The sequence below is a fragment of the Natator depressus genome, chromosome 8 (genome assembly GCF_965152275.1).
Source record: "Natator depressus isolate rNatDep1 chromosome 8, rNatDep2.hap1, whole genome shotgun sequence".
NCBI classification, from domain to species: domain Eukaryota; kingdom Metazoa; phylum Chordata; order Testudines; family Cheloniidae; genus Natator; species Natator depressus.
The window spans coordinates 36802479-36825410 of NC_134241.1; the positions used below are offsets into that span (position 1 = coordinate 36802479).

The 22932-nt window shown below is 47.4% G+C and overlaps 1 protein-coding gene across 2 annotated transcripts; it reads right to left on the bottom strand.

Annotated features, from left to right (window-relative positions):
* Positions 1–11230: 11230 nt before the first annotated feature.
* LOC141992100 (histidine--tRNA ligase, cytoplasmic-like) lies at positions 11231–22822 on the bottom strand. Of its 2 annotated transcripts, none has more exons than XM_074960759.1 (13): positions 22426–22822; positions 20757–20846; positions 20068–20187; positions 19596–19691; positions 18438–18563; positions 16584–16691; positions 16233–16331; positions 15481–15574; positions 15005–15132; positions 14681–14923; positions 13613–13729; positions 12727–12873; positions 11231–12246 (listed from the first exon to the last, which is right to left on the bottom strand). In XM_074960759.1, exons 1-13 carry the CDS (start codon positions 22534–22536, stop codon positions 12190–12192), a joined length of 1536 nt encoding a protein of 511 aa, XP_074816860.1. In that variant the 5' UTR covers positions 22537–22822; the 3' UTR covers positions 11231–12189. The 2 variants fall into 2 exon arrangements, with proteins under 2 accessions (XP_074816860.1, XP_074816859.1); XM_074960758.1 differs by having other exon boundaries at positions 11236–12246; positions 15005–15135; positions 22426–22820.
* Between the last annotated feature and the right edge of the window lie 110 nt (positions 22823–22932).

Genomic DNA, 22932 nt, shown 5'->3' on the forward strand with positions numbered 1-22932 from the left:
AGCGTGCTGCCTGGTCAGCGTGCCAGACAGAGCTGGGGAGCAGGTGGCCGGGCTATGGGCACAGCGAGACAGTCAGCAGTTAAAGTTTCGCATGTCTTTAGTGCCTTGCTGCATCAAGTCCCCAATTAAAAGCTTGATTGACAGTCCTGGTTGCTGATGCAGACTCCAGGGTGATCTCAGTGATACCAGGGAAATAGGTCCAGGAGGTCTGAAAAAAACTGTTTGCACCTCTAAGTCAGTGGCTCTCAGCCTTTCCAGACTATTGAACCCCTTTCAGGAATCTGATTGTCTTGCCTACCTCCAAGTTTCACCTCACTTAAAAACTACTTGCTTACAAAAATCAGACATAAAAATACAAAAGTGCCTCAGCTCACTCTTACTGACAAATTGCTTCTGTTCTCATTTTTACCATATAATTATAAAATAAATTGGAATATAAATATTGTGCTTGCATTTCAGTGTATAGTATATAGAGCAGTATAAACAAGTTATTGTTTGTATGAAATTTTAGTTTGTATTGACTTCACTAGTGCTTTTTTATATAGCCTGTTTCAAAACTAGGCAAATATCTAGATGAATTGATATACCCCCTGGAAGACCCCTGGTTGAGAACCACTGCTCTAAGTGACTCTCTCCCCCCCCCCTTTTCCTCTCTCTCTTGTGGGAGGGAATGGTGTAGTTTGTTTGTACTACATCTTCTTTCCCTGGTTAGTTTAGTTGTTCAGATGATTTTGTCAGTTAATAACTGTTACTGTTTCTTTATTGTTGTTATTAAAATTGTAACATATTAAAGGCTTTGTCTAAAGTCAAGTTCAGTATAGATTCAGACTTTCATATTAACAAGTTGGTATTTTCATTAGCTACATGTTAATGTTACTTTCATTTTTAACATGGCTTGATTTTTATAATTTTTTTTATATTAGATGCTGTTGTTACTACAAAATCATCATGTACATATTTCAATATTATAGAGTTGGCTGGCACGGTGAAACGAAATATTAATTACAGAAATTCAGAATTGAAGATCCTAGCTAGGTTAAAACCTCTTAGGCTGACTGCTGTTATAATACTTCTGTTATTATTGTGAAATTTGTTAGTCTCTAAGGTGCCACAAGTACTCCTTTTCTTTTTGCAAATACAGACTAACATGGCTGCTACTCTGAAACCTGTCATTAGGAATGCATCCGATGAAGTGAGCTGTAGCTCACGAAAGCTTATGCTCAAATAAATTTGTTAGTCTCTACGGTGCCACAAGTACTCCTTTTCTTTTTGTGAATACAGACTAACACGGCTGCTACTCTGAAACCTGTGAATGTGTAATTCTCCATACTAATTTTCCGTTATTTGTCTGCCAGTTTCCTTCCTTGTACAGCACAGGTTCATTCTGGTCACATTATGACTCCCATTCTAGATGCTTTACTGCATTGGCCTCATGTCAATGACCACTGCCTTTACTTTGCCAACAGTAAATGATCTTTGTCATCAGTTATTTCACTTCTCCCATGAACAGTTCAGTACTTTGCCACTGTGCCACATGTAACCCCATGGGTGTTGAACTTACTCCCATGAATAATCACGAAAGGTACTATTGTAACTAACTTTAAACCTCTCCCTCGGGCCCACTTCTAACATGATGTCTATTGAACACTGCTACCTGGTAACAGTTAAGCAGCTGGGAACTGATATGTCTAGCAGTGATCATGACTTTCTTAACCTCTATGCCAAAAAACTACAAACACAGCTATTCTGTGTAAATTTAAAAAAAAATATTTGTACTAGTTACCGTGTCATCCTTCCCTTTTTAAATCCACCTCTCTGTTTTGTTTTGTCTTTTTACTATGACCTGGATTCTACAAAGACTTATGCATTTGCTTAATTTTAACCACGATTAGTGTCCTTGAAGTCCCCACTATGAGAAAGCAATCTGAGTGTAACTGATGCTGCCTGAGTATACAGACAGCCTGAAACTACGAATCAGAAGTACAAACTGCTCCATACTTGTACTGCGTGGTTAACTCTAAAACATAAAGCTTTGTGAGGACTCCCAAGTCCCCTGACACTACCCCATCCAGGTACTATGACCCTGTTTACTCCTGGGTTTTTAGTAACTTGCACCACTCTACACTGGGAGTTTGCACTGTTGCAGAAAAATCACTGTTGCTACAGTGGTGGCTAAAACTGCCACTGTAGACAAGCCCTGTGTGCATTGGTGGCCCTTTCTCTTGCCAGTCCATCCTGACTCTTCTGAGTACGTCAATAGTGCACTTTACATACACACACTCAAAACATATCTGAAGACAGGGAGCACAGATCTGGGGAGGTCTTAGCCTCCTCAGTCTCGAATGGTGTCACTCCACCAACTCAGCTGATGGCTATGTCAGTGTTTCCCAAACTTTTATGATCAGTGTTTCCCAAACTTTTTTGGCCACGGAACACTTTTTAACTTATAATATTATTTTGTAGTCGTTTGGTTTTCAAGTAAAAAATTGCATTATTTATGCTCAAATATAATTTTATGCCATGATATTCAATACGAGAGCTATCAATAACTGGAAAAAGAGTTTTATGTTACATTATAGTCATTCAAAAAGAGTTGTAAACTACACTTCAAATATGCCAAATTTAGAATTAAAAAAAATTAAAGACCCTTTTTTAAAATTATGATTCTTTTATGGAACACCTATTCACATCGTGCGGAACACCAGTGTTCCACGGAACACAGTTTGGGAAACGCTGGTATAGATAGCTTCTTTCATTACCACTCAAAGCAGGGGCACTAGAGTATTGCAAGCTGAGCCAGAGACACAGGGGCTTGTTTATAGTCACACACGTTGGGATTCCCTCCATGACCTCTTTGCACTTGGCTTTCCAAGAACTGAGTTTGACTCAAGACTTTGTCATTCAGGTATCTTTATTTGACATAGAGCAACGCTGCAGTGCATTGATCAGACTCAAACACAGGGGGTGGATACAGATACATCACAGATCCAAAGTTACACAGAAACAAGTCCATCAATACCAGACAAACCAGTGTGGAACATCAGAGGACAAAAGACTTTACTGATTGCTCCTCCCTCACCCCCATGAAGAGGAGACATGCTTTACCTGCTTTAACCTTGAAAATAACTTATTTCCTTTTCCTAGTTAATAAATCTTTAGATAGTTTATTATAGGATTGGCTACAAGCATTGTCTTTGGTGTGAGATCTGAGATACAACTGACCTGCAGTAGGTGACTGGTTTGTTGGGACTGGGAGTAACCTGAATATTGCTGTGATCTTTGGTGTAAGGGCCCATCTATCAGAAAGGTATGCTTACCTGGATGGCAAGATAGATTGGAATATCCAAGGGGACTGTCTGTGACTCCATGGTAAGACTGTTACAGTGACCCAGAAGTTCACATTTGTTACTGGGTTAGTGAACTCTTTTATAGAACATACCCAAAACTGGTTGTATCTGCACTGCTTTTTAATAGTTTGCCCAGAGGCTGGCATTCATGGTCATGAGCCGCTTCAGACAGTGTGACAGGCTGCTAGTGGGCAGCTGAAAGAGATGGACTGAGACAAGCTCTGTCCACGGGGGAGAAAGCCACACTGTAGTGGAGCTAGCTCCTGTGGTGGGTCTCTGGGGTAAGAGGCTCAGGGAAGCAGCCCCAGGGCTGTTGCTTTAAGAAAGGAGCAGAGCTGACAGACTGTGAAATGGCCAGGAGCAGGAGTGCCAAAGGCTCCTGGGAGGGGTGGTCCCTGAGGCTAAGGAATGAGTTAAGACTGTTTTTTGTGTTGTTTGCTAACCTCTGTTAAGGAAATAAACCTCCTTGCAAAAGACATGGCAGCACATGTTTTGGAGTGGCGGAGAAGCCAGGCCTGGTGACAATGACCTTGACAAATTGGGGAATTGTTCTGAATTCAACAAGATGAAATTCAGTAAGTAAAGTATTTTGCACTTCTCTTTAGGAAGGACAAATTAAATGCACAACTACAACATGGGCAGGGAGGAAATGGCTCAGTGGTAGTACTGCTGAAAAGACTGTGGGGTTATAGCGGTTCACAAATTAAATGTGAGTCATCAATGTAATGCAGCTGTGAAAAAGCCTAATATTCTGGGGGTGTATTTACAGGAGTGTCATATGTAAGACTTGGGAAGTAACTGTCCTGCTCTCTTGGCATTGGTGAGGCCTCAGCTGGAGCACAGTGTCCAATCCAAGGATTGATTTGGACAAAACTGGGGAGAGTCCAGAGGAGAGCAACAAAAATCATAAAAGGTTTAGAAAACTTGACATATGAAGAAAGGTTAAAAAAAGGAGGGATGTTTAGTTTTGAGAAAAGAAGACTGAGGGGGGACTTGTTAACAGCTTTGACTATGTGAAGGGCTGGTATGAAGAAATCTGAACAGTTGTTCTCCATATCTATTGACAAGAAGAAAAAAATGAAAAACCCACAAACATTTAGACTTAAAAACTAATGTTGCAATACAAACAGGAAGTGCTATACCAGAAATACAGTGAGATGTGACTGCTGAAGCTAGGAGCAACTATTAATATTTTTAATGGTTATTGTTATTAAAAATATCAGTTAAATAGCAGTGACAAATATCTGCACAATGTTAATGAAGATAAATGAGGAAATGCTAAGAGTAATAACATTTTGAAGAGTATATAATTTACAGTGGATTACAAGAAAAAGCCAGTGCAGTTCAGGCAATTAGCCATTCACAAATTTGTCTTAACTGCAGTTCTGTGAGGTTAGACACAGACATATAAACTGATAAGGGATTCTTCCAAACACTGACAATTATAACATTTGGAGGGTGGGGGTGTATGTAAAATATTTAACGGACTCAAGTCTCCTTTACCAGCTCAGTACATTATATCGGACAGGAAGCGCTGCCTTGTTCAGCCAGTGGGATGCACTCTGCCTTTAAGAGCAGAGCCCTGGTAAGCCCCTACCCCAGCTCCAGCGCCTCCGCCGCCTCGTCCAGTGTTTGCCTCTCCTGTGCATTCAGTTGGGTCTCTGCACAGAGTCTGTCTATCCCACCCCCCAGCAGGAACAGACCGCACCCCAAGGCAGGGCAGAGCCAGGGGCCAGCAGCAGCTTCAGCTTGTAAAATAAAACTGTCAGTGTCACCAGAGAACCGGGAATGGGGGCGGGACTTCCGGGGACTAGGCTTCAGAGAGGCCGGCCGCTGGGAAGCGAGAGGACTTCCAGGGAAAGGTTCCTCCTCATCCCTCCTACCGGAAAGAGGAGCGACAGGAAATGAGAGGAGGAGGACTTCCGGCGCCCAAGCTAGAGGGGGGAGCAGGAGGACTTCCGTTTAGCGGGACATACCGGAAGGAAGTACATCGCCTACCGGGCCAAGGGAGTCTCCTGGAGGACTTCCTGGTACGGTGCGTCACCGGAAGAGGAGACTATCAGCGCCGGGAAGCGAAGCGTAGGCCTACTGGAGAGTGCTGGGCGCTGGAGGGTTTGGATTTTGGCTCCCAAATAGAACCATAGAGGCTCATGGGGCTGAGGGAGAGGCCTGACCCATAGAGATCGATTGCGAGGCTGGAGGACTTCCGGGAATGGGGCTCATCCGGAACGAGGGAGAACGGGGAGGCGAAGCTTCCGACTGCCACTGCGTGGGGGGTAACAGGGGGAGGGGCTCAGAGCGGTGTCTTGACTCCCGTGATGCTCCGCGTGGCGGGGATTTTGGGCCGAGCATGACCCGCACGTACCCCCGGCACAACACTGATTATCAAGGACCTTCCTGTTCCCATAACAACCCAGCATGGGTGCCTGGGTCTGAGCCAAAGAGCCACGAGGGGAGTTCGCCTCCAGCCCGTCCCCTCGAACCGCGGTTCAGTTTGTACAGCACCTAGCACAGCGGGGCCTCCATGGTGCGACGGTAAAACAAGCAACAGTGAAAGGTGTCTCAAGAGCACAGTGTGTGAGCGATTCTGGGTGAATTGGTACCTGCCTGAAGGTGGGATCCCATCTCCCCCCAAGTCAAGGGTGTGAGTTTGGAATTTTCTACTAATAAGGGGAGCCTCCAGCACACAGGTAGGAAAAGGACCCTGATTGGAGTCAGTGTCCTTGGCCTTGTTGCCCAGAGAACACATCCCATCCACGAGACCATGTTGCTTTACTGACTCTTGCAGTTCCCATAGGGGCAGTAGTTATCACACACTTCATAGGACGTCTTTACAGATAGGAAAGGGCCTACAGTAGAGAAACCAGGACTTAATTTATGCCAGGGCTGAACCCCAGCACCTCTAAGTATGGCCGTTCAGAGCCCCAGCACCTCTGGGCTTGCTGCATCAATTATGAATGTAAAACAATTGCTTGAGCCCTGGCATCTCTTTCATTACAAATTAAGCACAGAGGGAAACCATTACATTTTAGTAATTTCTTGTGAGCCCTGCAGAGCCAGCTGGAGCCTGTTTTAGCCTTGTGCATTGTCAACTATACTGCTAATTGAGTTCTAGGTAAAAAACAAACACATTTTGCTCATTTTTCAGAATAGCAGCTGTGTTAGTCTGTATCAGCAAAAAGAACAGGAGTACAAGTACTCCTGTTCATTTTGCTCATTGACATCTGTACAATCCCACTGAAGACAACAGGGCTCCTTGGGTATCCAGGAAGGTAAGATTTGGCCCTGCCACCTCTTAGTGGTTATGATGCATGGATTCCAAAGGACACAGCTGGCTTACAGAGTTATTGGTGCTGGTAGCTTATTTGCAAGGCTACGATTTAGTCACGGAATCCGTGACTTCCACTGACCTCTGTGACTTCACTTCCAGTGATTGGGAGCTACAGGCCCCTCCTCTGCCAGGGGGGGCAGGAAACTGCAGGGTCCTCCCCATTGCCTCTGGTAGCCCCCAGAGCTCCAAGTCGCTTCAGAGGACAGGGTACCCCACAGCTCCTAGCTGCTGTGGGCAGTGGGGAATCCCAGCTGCCATGGGTGGTGGGGGAACTGAAGCAGCCAGCGGTGGCAGAGGAACCCCTGAGCTGCTGGCTGCCTCGGGCAGTGGGGAGCCCTGGCAGCTCCTGGCCATGGCAGGGGAACCCCACTGCTTCCAGCCACCGGGGGTACCCTGCATGCCCCAGCTGCTGCAGGCAGCTCCTAGCCCCTGTGCAGCTACCCCACTTCAGGTGGTGTGGGGATCCACAGATCCCCATTTTGTCAGGTATATGTTTAGGAAAAGTCAGGGACAGGTCACGGCTTCCCGTGAATTTTTCTTTTTTGCCTGTGACCTGTCTGTGACTCTTACTAAAAATATCCATGACAAAATCTTAGCCTTCATAGAATATCAGGGTTGGAAGGGACCTCAGGAGGTCATCTAGTCCAACCCCCTGCTCAAAGCAGGACCGATCCCCAATTAAATCATCCCAGCCAGGGCTATGTCAAGCCTGACCTTAAAAACTTCTAAGGAAGGAGATTCCACCACCTCCCTAGGTAACGCATGCTAGTGTTTCCACCACCCTCCTAGTGAAAGTTTTTCCTAATATCCAACCTAAATCTCCCCCACTGCAACTTGAGACCATTACTGCTTGTTCTGTCATCTGCTACCACTGAGAACAGTCTAGAGCCATCCTCTTTGGAACCTCCTTTCAGGTAGCTGAAAGCAGCTATCAAATCCCCCCTCATTCTTCTCTTCCGTAGACTAAACATCCTCACTTCCCTCAGCCTCTCCTCATAAGTTATGTGTTCCAGTCCCCTAATCATTTTTGTTGCCCTCAGCTGGACTCTTTCCAATTTTTCCGCATCCTTCTTGTAGTGTGGGGCCCAAAACTGGACATAGTACTCCAGATGAGGCCTCACCAGTGTCGAATAGAGGGGAACGATCATGTCCCTCGATCTGCTGGCAGTGCCCCATCTTATACATCCCAAAATGCCATTGGCCTTCTTGGCAACAAGGGCACACTGTTGACTCATATCCAGCTTCTCGTCCACTGTAACCCCTAGGTCCTTTTCTGCAGAACTGCTGCCGAGCCATTCGGTCCCTAGTCTGTAGCGGTGCATTGGATTCTTCCATCCTAAGTGCAGGACTCTGCACTTGTCCTTGTTGAACCTCATCAGATTTCTTTTGGCCCAATCCTCCAATTTGTCTAGGTCCCTCTGTATCCTATCCCTACCCTCCAGCATATCTACCTCTCCTCCCAGTTTAGTGTCATCTGCAAACTTGCTGAGGGTGTAATCCACACCATCCTCCAGATCATTTATGAAGATATTGAACAAAACCGGCCCCAGGACCGACCCTTGGGGCACTCCACTTGATACGGGCTTGATACTAGACATGGAGCCATTGATCACTACCCGTTGAGCCTGACAATCTAGCCAGCTTTCTATCCACCTTATAGTCCATTCATCCAGCCCATACTTCTTTAACTTGCTGGCAAGAATACTGTGGGAGACCGTGTCAAAAGCTTTGCTAAAGTCAAGGAACCACACGTCCACTGCTTTCCCTTCATCCACAGAACCAGTTATCTCGTCATAGAAGGCAATTGGATTAGTCAGGCATGACTTGCCCTTGGTAAATCCATGCTGACTGTTCCTGATCACTTTCCTCTCCTCTAAGTGCTTCAGAATTGATTCCTTGAGGACCTGCTCCATGATTTTTCCAGGGACTGAGGTGAGGCTGATTGGCCTGTAGTTCCCAGGATCCTCCTCCTTCCCTTTTTTAAAGATGGGCACTACATTAGCCTTTTTCCAGTCGTCCGGGACTTCCCCCGATCGCCATGAGTTTTCAAAGATAATGGCCAATGGCTCTGCAATCACAGCCGCCAACTCCTTTAGCACTCTCAGATGCAACGCATCCGGCCCCATGGTCTTGTGCACGTCCAGCTTTTCTAAATAGTCCTGAACCACTTCTTTCTCCACAGAGGGCTGGTCGCCTCCTCCCCATGCTGTGCTGCCCAGTGCAGTAGTGTGGGAGCTGACCTTGTTCGTGAAGACATAGGCAAAAAAAGCATTGAGTACATTAGCTTTTTCCACATCCTCTGTCACTAGGTTGCCTCCCTCATTCAGTAAGGGGCCCACACTTTCCTTGACTTTCTTCTTGTTGCTAACATACCTGAAGAAACTCTTTTTGTTACTCTTAACATCTCTTGCTAGTTGCAACTCCAGGTGTGATTTGGCCTTCCTGATTTCACTCCTGCATGCCCAAGCAATATTTTTATACTCATCCCTGGTCATTTGTCCAATCTTCCACTTCTTGTAAGCTTCTTTTTTGTATTTAAAATCAGCAAGGATTTCATTGTTAAGCCAAGCTGGTCGCCTGCCATATTTACTATTCTTTCTACACATTGGGATGGTTTGTCCCTGTAGCCTTACTTATTTGTAAGTGGAGCAAGTTTATCTAAGTACTTATATGTGCCCTATGCCCCCCACCCCCACCAGTGTAGTATCAGAGTCCATAGAAAACCTACTATTGTATTTTTACACTTCGCTTTCAGAGTAGAAATGTGCTTTAAACTTAGCTTTTATGTAGAAAAGTTATATAAAAACTAAAAATTTAACAAATAACTAAGCAGCTTACATTAGCCATGGATTACGAAAGCCTTGTCTGTCTTTATTTGGTTTTCTTTACTTGGCTTAGAAAAGCCCATGGCAAAAATATCATAAAAAGAAGGCAATTTTCTGTAGGAAAACCTCTCATTTAATGAATTTCAGTGGAGCAGAGGTATATTCTTATTCCAGACCTCCCCCACTTGTCTCTAGTTATGGGTTTTGGATGCTGCCCCCATGGCCATTTTAGACATTACATATACAGGAGACATGTTTGTGTGCATAACTTTGAAACTTTGGTGCTGAGAAACTGGCTGCCTGGAGCTGGACTCTCTGCGCAGAGCTGACAGCCTCGGTTTTCAGCATTGGGTAGCTAAGCTCCCAGCCTGGGCTGTCAGCATTCCACGCTGCCCCCGACTTAACGACGCACACCACTAGCAGAAGGGGGGTAGTGGGGACATGAAAAACAGCAGTAATTACTGTGGTGGCTGTAAGTCGACATAACTTTGGTCAATTTAATTGTGTAGTAGAGACAGGGCCTTTAATAACCCTCCACTGGGGTTACAGGCCTTGCTTTCACAGATCAAAACACTGAGCAGAATGCAAGAACAGGAGGACACCCCTGCAGACTGCTGTGTATGTGTAAAACTAGACTTCTCAGGGTCCTCATCACATAGATGGTTAGACAAGAGGTATGAAATGTGTGTGTAGATTTTTTAGTCGCTTTAATCCTTTTCACTGATTGCTTTGTTCCCATAGCTAAATAAACAATACTTTTGGCTTTAAGAAGGCTGTTTTGGGTCATGGAATGAGCTCCTGGTTGTAAGCTCTCAGCAGGAAGAACTGCAGGTATCCAAACCCAGCTGGACATGCAGTGTAAGAACTGCTAGTGCCCATGGCCCAGTTTGAGAGCGGAGAGTCACATGATTCCACCTTGAGAGATGTGCAGGTACAAACCCCGATACTTGAGAAGGGGTGTCCTCAGAGATCAGAGGTGGGACAGAGCCTCAGGGAGCCCTGAGCCATAACAGGCCTTGTCTATGCAATAACTTTGTTTCTGTGATCTAGAGGTGTGAAATTTTACAGTTATACCAGTATAAAACCGATCTGGGCACTCTTTTCTCAGTAGAGTGCCCTTATGTCGCCTGGGAAGGGGGTTAAGATAAAGTCACTCTTACAGTGGAATAATAATGTCCACAAGGGGTGGGCAAGACGGAAATTATACTTGTATAGCTGCTAAGACTTTCCCCAGGTAGACAAGCTCCTCAGGGTGAAAGTGCTAAATGGTCTTTTCTCTCCTCCACAAGTGCTTGGAGACCTCTGACTGCTAGAAGCTGGGACTGGATGATGGGATTGCTCACTGCAAAAAAATTGTCCTGGTCTGCTCACTCCCTCGGAAGCATCTGTCACAAGATGGGATACTGGGCTAGATAGACCATTGGTCTGACCCTGTAGGGCCATTCTTAGATAAGGGCCATACATACAAACACCAGAACTTGGAACAGCCCGTTATTCCAGTGACTGCTGTGCTCTACAGCTCACTGTTTCACACACTTGAAAATAGTCTTTCCTTTCAAAAAAAGCTATTCTACCCTAGCAAGCTGGGGAAGCTACCCTTTATAAGTGACAAAAAGAAAATCCCAGTTGGGAACTCACAAAAGTAGCTATAACTCAGGTGTAGCACATTGCTGACTTCAGCTAGACCTGTAAACAGCCGTCAAACAACTTCAGCAACCCACAGTATTTTATTTACATAATTTATCCATGTTTGCATGGAAACCAAAGTCTCAGCTCATCCACAGCCTCATTCACTTTAGACAGAATCACGGGAGAAGAGACTAGATCACTAAAACCTGGATCAATGGGGTCATTTCCTGGGAGGAGGGTTGTAGTTGCTGTGCAGCACTATGCCAACAGCCCAGCCACAAAATGGGAATATCATGTCCAATCTCCTGACGACATGTAGGGATACTGAAGAGCATCCTCGAAGCATAGTTCATGTGTGTCCTGGACAGCAGTGATACTCCCATCCCACTGAGCAGGGAAAGAAAAATTTCCTAGTTCAGCTCCATAACTGGGGGTGGGGGAAGGGAGCCCCACAGATGGGGACTGACCTTTCAGCGATTCAGAGCTGCCCTGCGCAGGTGAAGGGCAGATAGATTCTAAGGACAAGTTTCCATGGAGGTTCTGGATATGTGAGGATGCTCACAAGGCTACCCTCAGCAAGCCTGAACATAGCAAATTGCTGAGTCAACTTGCAAAGGCATCTGGGTATTGGGCAGCAAGTGTGAATTCCTTCAAGATAGCGAATTAACTCTGCGCTAAGGCCTAGGTCATTGCAAGGGAATCTGCCTTACTGCAAATGTAGGAGCTCTGCTTTGACCAATGAGCTTGCTACCATAATACAAACACATTAAAACAGACCCACTCTTCATGCTACTTAACCTGAGAGGTGAACAGTTGGTAATCTGCCCTATGCCTTTAAAACCATGTCCACTCCCTACAAACGGAGATGCTGTACCAAGTCATAAGATTGATGGGGCAAGGTTAATCTCAGTGCAGCAGGATGTGACCAGCCTTCAGCCCAATCAGCACTACCCAAATCCTCACAGATTCATGGCCTAGCAGCGCATCCCATGGCTGGAAACAATCCACACGTCAGGAAACAGGTCCAGTGAGTCAAGCTGTTGTGCACAGAAGGGCTCTAGGACTCCACCCTTTTTCTGATTTCCTCAGCAAGCTTCTCCCTAGGGATATCGACCTGCACAACAAACAGGAAGGAACTGGTCACAGCAATAAAACTGTCTCATGGGAAGTGCCCTGAGCTCCCAACAATATCAGAATGCCCACTTACCTGTCTTCTGCCATCCCTCAAACCCTCCTCTCCATGAACTCCCACTGGAAGCACCACCCCATAAAAGTCCATCCCCTGACCACCAAGGAGAGACTTGTGGAAGGAGTGAGGATTAGGGATTTCCTGTTCCACACCCCTGAGGGACAGGATTAGACTGCTCAGCAGAGAGCTTTAGTGATCTGTAACTCTGAGGAAGGTTCACTGTGGACTTAGACTAGTTTGTAAAGAGGATTCAATCTGTACTGGAGCCTGGTTAACTCTAGCGATCTGCAAGCTCGCAAAGAGGCCCTAATAGCCAGGGAGAATATTGTCTGGAACCTTTCAATGGGTTTTGGAGGCAGCCTTTGAACCCCTTAGCCCATCCCCAATATCAAAGGACATCCTCACCTCTTCTCTGCTAGCTACGACTCGTAGCTTGACGATTCCATTCTTCAGCTCCTGCTCTCCTACGATGGCTGCGAGAGGGATTCCCATGTCTTCACAATATTGCAGCTGGTTCAGCAGCTTGGGATTCTTCTTATACAGCATCTCTGCCTAGAGGGGCAGGCAATGTGGTTGTGTTCAAGAGGTTACATAGAATATGAAGTGACAAACCCTACCCAGTTCTAACTCATTGCTAGGACGGGCTGGAAATTTGCCGATGGTTTTCTGGTGGAGAATGCAGATTAGTTGAAATCTAAACATTTTGTGGAGGTGGTTTGATTTTGACTAAGCTCCAGTGGAACCCAGGCAAGTTTTGAAACCCATCTGCTAGGCAGGTTTTCCTACCAGCTGGCCTGCCTCGTGGCCTACCAGTTCTTCTGCAGCCTACCTAGCAAGCTGACAGGGCCAAGGCCCTGAGAGCACCAGCTCCCAAACTCTGAGGCTCCTGGCTCAGCTGGAGCTCCCAGTTCCCCTTCAACCTGCTGGGTGGAATTTCATCTGGAAATGATCAAAATTGTGATTTTTTTTGGATTCTGTTTTTGTGGGTTTTGAAATTTCTGGGTTTTGTTCCAAATTGGAACTAAACCAAATTTTGAAATTTCAAATGCCTCCATGAAACAGAATTACCATTCTCCTCAGAGCTCTAGCCATTAGCACAGAGTCCCCTGGGGCAGATGGTTCCAACAGGCTCAGTACCAGCAGCTGCCTTTCTCCGTCAGAGCGAAACAACGAAGAGGTTGGCAAGTTTGGTCTTGCTGTGCCACCTCTTCCCAGAGACGCTCTCTCTCCCCCCATTCTAAGGGCTGGCTTTGAGAAGCACAACTAGGCCAGTCCAATTGCCAAGTCTTACCTTGATCCCAGAATCCCAGAGCTCAGAGATGAGTTTCAATCTTACATCAAGGAAGTTCTTCTGCGGGGTTGCCACCAGCACCTGCGTCTCAGTCGTCCGGATCTTCTCCTTAGAAGCCTGGGAGCAGGAACAGAGTTGTGAATGAAACATATGGAAACATCCTATTGCTCATGAAGACATGCTGCAAGGCACGTGACAGTTGCTCCTCACCCACCCCTTGTACCTATTACTGGAGAATGCTACCATATTCCTAACACAGGCTATATAGGGGAGGATTACATGAAAAAAAAAAAAAAACCCACCAAACTGTGTTCAAAGAATGTTATTTTGCAATGTCAAACTTGTGCAACCTTAATTTATCTCCCTTGGGCACATGCATCATGACTCTGGATTTCATTATGTACTATTTTTTCCACAGGATCCCTGCCTCATTCTGAACACACACTGGACCTGTCCTGGGAATGAGGCAGCTGTTCAATAATTTTTTTGAGCCTCACCAGACAATGAGTTGCCTCTGTCTTATTTACCACACATCACCCCAACCCTAAACTAAATAAAGAATTACTGATTTCCTCATGGGTTTTTCCGCCATCTATCATAGAAGTATGACGTTCACAACCATTAAATTAATTATCTTCATAATGCCCTGGGAGACAAGTATTTTACAGATGGAAAACCAAGGCACAGGGAGATTAAGGCCAAAATGAGGATGCCAATTTACAGACAGGGAAATTGACAGAAAAGCAGCTTCGTCCAAGCTTCAGCTCAGGAGTGGAAGAGCCCGGAATAGAACTCAAGACCTCCTATGTCCCAGCCCTACCTTAGTGAAAATTCTAATTCAAGGGATATGCCGAGGAAACATGTAGCAGAGGACTCAGGTCTCCTGCATTTCAGTCAACCACAAGCCCATCCTTTCTTTACTACAGTCCCATGCCTCATCCACTATAGATCTTCCAATTTGTGCAACAAACGTGTCAGGTATCCTACAGAAAGTGACCTCCTTACCTGCACCCCCTGGCTGGTACCCACTGTGGTGGGCCATTCTGCGTACTTCTGAGTGGCACTCACCTCCACTTTCTGCTCCATGATGGAGAAGATCCGCTCGATTCCGATGCTGACTCCCACACAGGGCACCTTTCGCCCCTTGGGGTCAAACATCCCCACCAGCCCATCATAGCGGCCACCTCCAGCCACACTGCCCACGCTGACTGGCTCCTCCTTGTGGTCGTTCCGAGGCTGCAGCAGGATGGCCTCATAGATCACCCCAGTGTAATAATCCAGACCCCGTGCCAAGCTCAGGTCAAAGGAGATCTGTGGAACAGGAGGGGAATCCCATTACCAGGCACAACAAATGACCCAGTCAGGCCTGCTCAGTGTTCCTCCACCACTCACCTTATCTGCAATGCCAAACAGGGTCAGGTACTCAAACAGCAGCTTCATGTCTCCCAGCCCCTCCCGGGCCAGCTTGTTCTGGGACAGCTTAGTGTCCTGGAGCAGCTGCTCAATCAGATCCAGCCCACCTGCTGAAATGAGACACACCTGAAATATACCAGGGAGGGAGACATGGTGTGGCCAAGCTCCTATGGACTCACTCCACCCAGCCTGGGTTACACCCACCTCCTCACTCCTTCAGCCTTGTGCATCTCTATCTCCCTCCCGGGGGATACCGACCTTGCATCACACCCAGGCTGCAAGTCAGCTCGGCCTGGGCAAGAGCAGCTAAACATCTGGGGAACCCTGACACGCCCCATGCAGAGACCAAGGAAGCTGGAATAGCTGCTGGGAAGGTGAAGTGACCCACATGGACTCTCAGCTGGCCTGGGTGAGGCTGGACAGGGAACCAGGTCTCACAGCTCCACAGAACTCACCATGCAGTTGAACGTATTCCCCGATGCGATCCACAGCCTCGGGTGAGAGACCTTTCTCTCCAACCATCTCGCTCTTCACATCCTCCCACATTGCCTGGGGTGGAGGAGGAGAGAACGTTAATCACAGCTTTCCTGGCTGAATCTGCTGCTCCTGGGAATGCAAAACCCCTTCCCCAGCTTCCCCCTCCACACCAATACTACCCCATGGGTTCAGAACATACCCTGAGGAAACTGCAGGAAAGGGGAGACCACTGCCTGGCGGCTAATCCGGTTAGGGATCTCCCATTTCTAGCCTTCCCAGAATAATTAACAATAGACTTCACTCTCATTTGGTGCCTTCAGTCTAACCTCTCAAAGCTATTAATGAGTTAAGCCCAGATCCTCAAAAGGTATTTGAGAGTTAGGGGCTTACTTATTTCACTGGAAGTTAGCAGACCTTTGAGGATCTGAGCCCTAATCCCTCCAAATCCCTGGAGAGGCAGGAAGTCTTATCCCCATTTTACAGACGGGAAAGCACAGGCACAGAGAGCGGATTCGACTTGCTCAAGGACAGAATCCAAACTTCTTGGCACTTGGGAGAGCCACAGAGAATGTCAGCTCTGAAAGTCCTGCTTCAGATGCGTGTTTCCATCCTACACATTTGGAGATGGATCACAGTCCTCCCACCAGAGCATGCACAGCTGAAAGCTAGGGCAGTGCTAGACAGCAGTCAGTGTCTGCCAGCCAGGGCAGGGAAATCCGCAGAGCATTACCTTGTTCAGTTTGTCCACAGTAGAGCAAGTGTTATGGAACAGGCTGTCTGGAATGCCACATACTGCAAAAACTCCATTCAAAATGCGCCGGTCGTTGACCTGGGGGTGGGAAGCAGAGTCACTCTGAATCGGAACCCAATGGAGACTCCCAGTAAGATTGAATCACTTCCACTTGGTTTCTATATGGCTCCAGAGGTCTGTGAAGCAGCTGTAGTCAAAATCCCCCCAGCCTCTGAAGGAAGGGATTTCTCGTATGCAGGGCACACTAGAGTAGGGGATGGGTGGGAGGGCAGGCTCATTCTGGCCTGGGAAGACATGTAACTTTATTAAACCAATGGGCTATGGTTTTACCTTAATGAGGAAGTCTCCGAGCTGCAACATGCTCAGGATCTCATGCACGATCTTCAGACATTCAGCGTCAGGAATCATAGGGTCAAATTGGCCAGCGATGTCAAAATCCTGAGGTACAGGAAGAGGCAGTGAGAATCCAGGCAGCGTAACCCAGCTGGGACACCCCAGAGGCAATCATAGAATGTCAGGTTGGAAGGGACCTCAGGAGGTCATCTAGTCCAACCCTCTGCTCAAAGCAGGACCAATCCCCAACTAAATCATCCCAGCCAGGGCTTTGTCAAGCCTGACCTTAAAAACTTCTAAGGAAGGAGATTCCACCACCTCCCTAGGTAAATCAGGGTCCCCAGACACACAGCTCCCTGTGCTGCACCCCATTCCCTGTACCCAAAGAGGAGCCCAGGCCCGTTATGCAGAGGCCTGTACTCTAAGCTGTTCAAGGTAACAGAAATCCAACTCAGCCTGTTACAGAAAGCCATTGTTTATGAAAGTTAGCACAAGTTGGAGGCAACCAGATTAAGATAAACTGGACTGTTTAAGTTAAACCACTGTGCTTAGGGAACTGCAAAGCTCCTGGTAAAGAGAGGGATGGAATGGGACATGTCGACTGTAAGTTGTGAGCTTTACCATCATCATGGTTGCCACCTCCACCATCTCCTGGGATCCACCAGGACACCACTGGGCCTTCATAAACCTGATGCTGAGACAGGGCCTGATCAGACTGGGCCAGAGAGAGGGAACTGATGACATCACTGTCTCCACCCGGAATGTGAGATTTGCATTCATGCTGTCGCACTCCCTCATATGTCATTTTCCTTCCTCACCTTATTTCTTCTCTCTCCTCTCCGTTTCCTTTTTCTGTCTAAAGAGTCTGATTTAGCCTGCCAAGACAACACCATCTTTTGCAACCCTGCTTTGAGCCTGTGACCAAAGAAGCAAGCTAAAAGCAATGCCTTCAACAGCCCAATGCGGGTACAAGTTTGCCAGGACTCTGAGCATACTGGGTCTGATTTTCACCAGCAGTGAGGTTGCAAATGAGAGTCAGCACCCAGGACAGAAGCAGCATTTTCTACCTTTGCACTTCTGTTTTCTCCCCTTGGGTGTTTGTCTTCTTTTCTCTTAAAGAAACAGGAGTGGACTTCAGCAACAGTTCCAGCCCATCTTAACTAACTTTTTCTCTTTTCCCCCAAAAGGACGGTTAGTAACATATTTCATTTAATCTAAAAGTCTGTCAAATAGGGGGTTTCCCCTGTTCAGACTCTACAGCTAAAGGGAATAAGGCAGTGGCTCTCAAACTTTATTACTGGTGACCGCTTTCATATAACAAGTCGCTGAGTGCGACCCCCCTTATAAATTAAAAACTTATAACTTTTTTATATATTTAACACCATTATAAATGCAGGAGGCAAAGCCGGGTTTGGGGTGGAGGTTGACAGCTTGCGCCCCCCATGTAATAACCTCACGACCCACAGTTTGAGAACCCCTGGAATAAGGGATATTGTTAAGTCTGACTTAATACTTTGCATTTCAAATGCATTAACTGTTTTTCCTTCTTTTCCTGTATTTTTAATAAAAGGTTAAAAAGACTTATGGTGGTTGTTACAATGGGAGTCACAAAACCTTGGACCACACTTAACTGTTTGATATTGTAACAGTAAAAAGGGTTTCACTGCATCTTATCCATGAGACACTCCCCTTTTCAGCACAACAGGCCCCAGACACACATGGAGCCCTCTTCCTCCTCGTCCCCTTCCCCATGATTTGTGGGGAGCCAGAACCCAAGATCCCACGCAAGGAACCCTGGGCCCAGAAACAGCTCCCTGCTGCATGGAGAACACTCAGGCTCTTGGTACTCACACACTGGTAGAACTCCCTGTAGCGGCCCCTCGTCATGGCCGGATTATCCCGTCTGTAAACTTTGGCAATGTGGTAGCGCTTAATGTTGGTGATTTTGTTCATTGCCAAATAACGAGCAAAGGGCACCTGAGCACAAAGGGTTAAGGATGGAACCTAGAGATAATCTCCTGTGGCCTGGAGAGTTCAGGACCAGTCATTCAGCCCCATTATCATTCTACAGGCAGCTGCTGGGCCAGTACAACACAACCCCACAGCAAAGCCTATGCTAAAAGTCACCTGCAAACTGTGGCCACCTGTCCTAATGGACAGTAAAATCTCAGTCCCTATGAGTGCACCTTCTTAGTAATCACACCATGTTAACAGCTAGAACAAACAGCCTCATTGGTGGGTCATTTGAACAGATGTTGCAGTCTTTTGCTGCTATGATATAAACTGGGATTACATACATAATACAGTGACAGATTAAGGGCCAGAGATAAGGGAGCAAAAATGCTGTCAGGTGAAATTTTGACAGAGCTGCAGTCAGTAAAGCACGGTCCTGGATGGATGACCCATTTGGCAACAGTAACAAAGGCAACAGCTCTTTCACTGAGAATAGGGAGGTTGTGTGAAGAATCAGAAAGGAGGCTAGCCAAGATGAGCACAGGCAGATGGGGAAGGCAGTAGAGAGAGGAGATTCAGTGTCCAGGGAGTACACTGGATGGAGCAAGCCAATGGGCGGTTTCTATGGACAGACCCTGAGGTCACCCAGGACCTAGTTTTGAAGATGGGGTGATTTAGTCACCATTCTGTGTGTCTAGTGGTGAGTAGTAATTCTTCAGGTGCTGGAGTTGGAAAGGCTGGGACTTGAGCTTATCCTAGAGACAGGAGCTAGGTGGGAGAGATGGAAGTTTGGATGAGGATGAGTTGAGACAGAGGTGTCCATGGGCAATGGCATGGAGGCAGTTACAGGTAGGCTTAGAAACAAGGGAAACACTGGGGAGGAATGGGATGAATGTATACAAAGTGGCATTAGCATGCATGTTCCTCCCCAGTTAGGAGGAGGTGACAGAGACTTCAGTATGTCCTCACCTCCACCCCATGTACTCCTGCCTAAGAAACACCAGCAACCCCTGGATGAGATGGTGCTTCCCAAGGCCCGGGACTCTAGCAGGATACAGTCAGGTCGTAGCGAAGAGACAGCAGCTCTCCACCCTGGTCTTTCAGGTCATAGATGAGCTTTGAGTCCTCCCCGTACTTCCCCGTCAGAGTTTCCTACAGAAAAGCAAGACAACTGTGTCAGGCAAGAAAGGATGAGCTCCAGAAGCAGAAAGCAGGAGCAAGAAGCTCCTAGAAAAAAAGCAGGGAGAATCCTTGAGCCTGATTTTAGAGGTGATCAGTTTGATCTAACCCCCCCTCCAGCTTTACCACAGAAGCTCACTTGCCACAGGAGCTATTCACAGCTGAGTTCTTAGTCAGGGCAGCTGCCCTTCAGGTCACAATGAAAGCAGTTACTGCCATTTAAAATGCACCCAATAATTACAAGGGGCATAAAGCCACAAACCTATGGATCACATCTGACTCAGGGATCAGTGCCTCCAGCAGCACAACTTCCTCCTCCCAGATGTCACATCGCAGCCCCTACGCTCACCTTCAGCTCAAACACAGGGGTGTCGATGACCTCAGCCCCATGGCGCTTGAAGCAGCTGATGATGGTGTTGAAGACTTTCTCCCGGATGGCTGTTTGCTTGGGGCTGTAGTCCCTGGTGCCCTGAGAGCCCAAACCAAAGGGAAGTGGGTGAGAAATGTTAAAAGTGAAGAATTATAACCACCAACCTGCAACAGTAAAACCATCCAATATCTAAACTGTTCCCAGCTCCTGCGGCTGCTCAAAGCTCTGAGCCCAAAAGTTTGGCGCTATAACAAGGGTCAGCTAGGCTTAGAATAATGGAAGTTGATGATTCATTAGACCTACTGCTGTTTGAAACACTAGGGAAGTTTTAGTGCACAGGGTCCACACGAACAGTTGGCTTGCTGGAGCATTGTAGATTTATGCCCCCATTTGCTATGCACTAATTCCTCGTTTAGATATGCCCTTAGGCATAAGAGTCAATTGGGAAGAGGCAATAGAATGGGAAATGGAGAAAGAGCCATAGGCTTGAGAGGCTGGAGCTGAAGAAAAACTGTGCACCCTACCATAAAGTGCAGGATAACAAGCAGGAAAGGGGCAGTTTGTTTCAGTGGTGAAAGCACCTAAGCCATATGCCAGTAGAGATGGGGTAACCAGGAGAGGAAGCAACCCATGAGAGACCCAACTCCCTAAAGGAGGTGGGAAGTTACCTTGGGGGTTTTCAGAATGAAGTTTTTTTTCCCCTCATCAGTTCCCAGCTGTGGCTTTGGCTGCTGGAGCTTTACCACACCCTCTGCCACCTGGGGATAGAGAAAAGGCTTTTGATTAACAGAGTAAGACACTGACCCCTGAGTGTCTGTCTGATGTCAATTCAACTGGTGGACCTACAAGGCTTGCAGGAGGTTTCCTTAGTTTCTAACAGCTCCACTATAAGGAGGTGGGAGTTACCTTTGGGGTTTTGAGAATGAAGTTCTTTTCCCTTTATCAGTTCCCAATCTGATTTCCTTCCCGAGACCTGAAGAAGAGCTCTCTGTAACTTGAATGCTTGTACCCTCCAACAACTGAGGTTGATCCAATAAAATATATTATCTCACCCACCTTGTGTCTCCAATATCCTGGGACCAACACGGCTACAACAATACTGCAAATAACAGCTCCACTGTAATTCAAGTCCTTGCTTGTCCTAGTTTTTCTTGCATTTGACATTTTAAGTTAGCAGGACAGCCAATGGATTCTTAGCAGCCCCCATTAGAATGCACAGGAATCTGGGAGCCATTGACACCCACTGACTACAGAGTAGAAAATATAGTTAGTTGTTTTAGCTAGATAAACTAGAAGGCTCCCAAATCTGGATCATCATCACTTTCTATCCAGCCTGAATAATCCCTGCCAGAACTCCTGGGGGACTCCAAACTTTGCCCACCAGAGGGCTGCACTGGCAACTTGCCTGGGATCTGCTGCCTTCATCTAACCCAGTCCTTTAATCGGGATCAAGATAGAGCATCACACACTGGAACCTCTAGTCCGTGCACTCAGGGCACACCCTGGTAATAACACTTGGTGCTCACATAGCACTTAACACCTTGAAAGTCAGTTGGACACATTAATTCCCTTGGCATAGAGTCCTGTAGCACCTTATAGACTAACAGACATATTGGACCATGAGCTTTCCTGGGTGAATACCCTGAAGGATTCATGCAGGGTTCATGCACTTGGCAACATTCAGGGCACACCCTGAGTGTTGTGTAGGAGCAGTGCACACACGGCTCCTCTCAAGGGCATGAGCCTTGGAAACTCGCCCAGAGGACATGAACCGTGGGAAGCCTCCCAGGACTGGGCTCAAGGCCCAAGAGCAAGGAATACGGTAGATAGAAATTGGTAAATAAGAATATTAAACAAAGCCAGTGTATTCCTTTTATCTGTTGGAGTAAGTAATGCGCAGGAGGAGAAAAAGAATAAGAGAGAGGGTGGAAAGCTGACAAGGCAGACCAGCCTGCTTGCTTGCTTAAAGCTTGTTCTGTCTTGTATTTGAACCGCAACAAATACCCAATTCGTCAGATGCATGTTATTAATTACCTCATTAACACTCACAACACCGCAGGAGAAGCTTTTGCCATCAATAAAGATGGAAATAGGAGTGACACCGAGAGGGTGTCCAGCTACCCAGAACCACACAGCGTCAGTATCAGAACTTGGGGTTAGGGTCCAAGTGCCAGCCCCTGCTTCTCTACAGCTTCGCGGGCTCTACCTGGCTTAGGCTCCGACCTCCCACGTCTCCTCCCGGGAATCAGAGCCCGCCTGACAGACAAAGCCTTGTCCGCTGGGAGCGGACGGACCCTCGGGGCTGGAGCAGGACCCGCCACCCGGAGCGAGACTCACCTGGTTTTGGGGGTGGGCAGCAAAGGCCCGCAGGGCGTAGGATGGTGCCAGGTGCCGGCCCCCGAAGGGCACCCGGCAGCCCCCCGCGGCGAGAGGGCGCAGCCAGTTCATGACTCAGGAGGTAGCTGGATCCCGGCTGGAACTCGCCCCAGCCCTGCGCCGGGTGTGGGGAGACCCGAGGCTACGCAGCCGGGAGCGGGGAAACGGGGGCGAGACACGCGTAAGGGGCTGGCGCAGGCACCTCAGCTCCCCGGCCCCAGCGATCTCCGCAGGGCCACAGGCTGACCGGGAGCCCCCGGAGGAGGCAAGAGCAGCGCTGGAGCCAGGGATGCTTTTCTGCACGGACACCCTGCCCCGGAGGACTGAGCCTCACTGCCGCCATAGAGTAGAGCGCGGCTACGGATAGAAAGTTCATCCTCTCTAACCATAGAGCCTCAGGATCTCTAGTGCGTTTCCGCAGAACTAGAGCGTCCCGGAGCCAACCGGACAGAGCTGTTCCGGGTCAGC

What these genes read in the sequence shown, in the direction of transcription:
- LOC141992100 (XM_074960758.1), bottom strand. Translation starts at nt 22,536, where the DNA reads ATGAACTGGCTGCGCCCTCTCGCCGCGGGGGGCTGCCGGGTGCCCTTC. An exon ending in CCCCTGTGTTTGAGCTGAAG is followed by an intron (nt 19,692 to 20,067) that starts GTGAGCGTAGGG and finishes GCTTTTCTGTAG; the next exon opens with GAAACTCTGACGGGGAAGTA. An exon ending in CTGTGGACAAACTGAACAAG is followed by an intron (nt 15,575 to 16,232) that starts GTAATGCTCTGC and finishes CCTCCACCCCAG; the next exon opens with GCAATGTGGGAGGATGTGAA.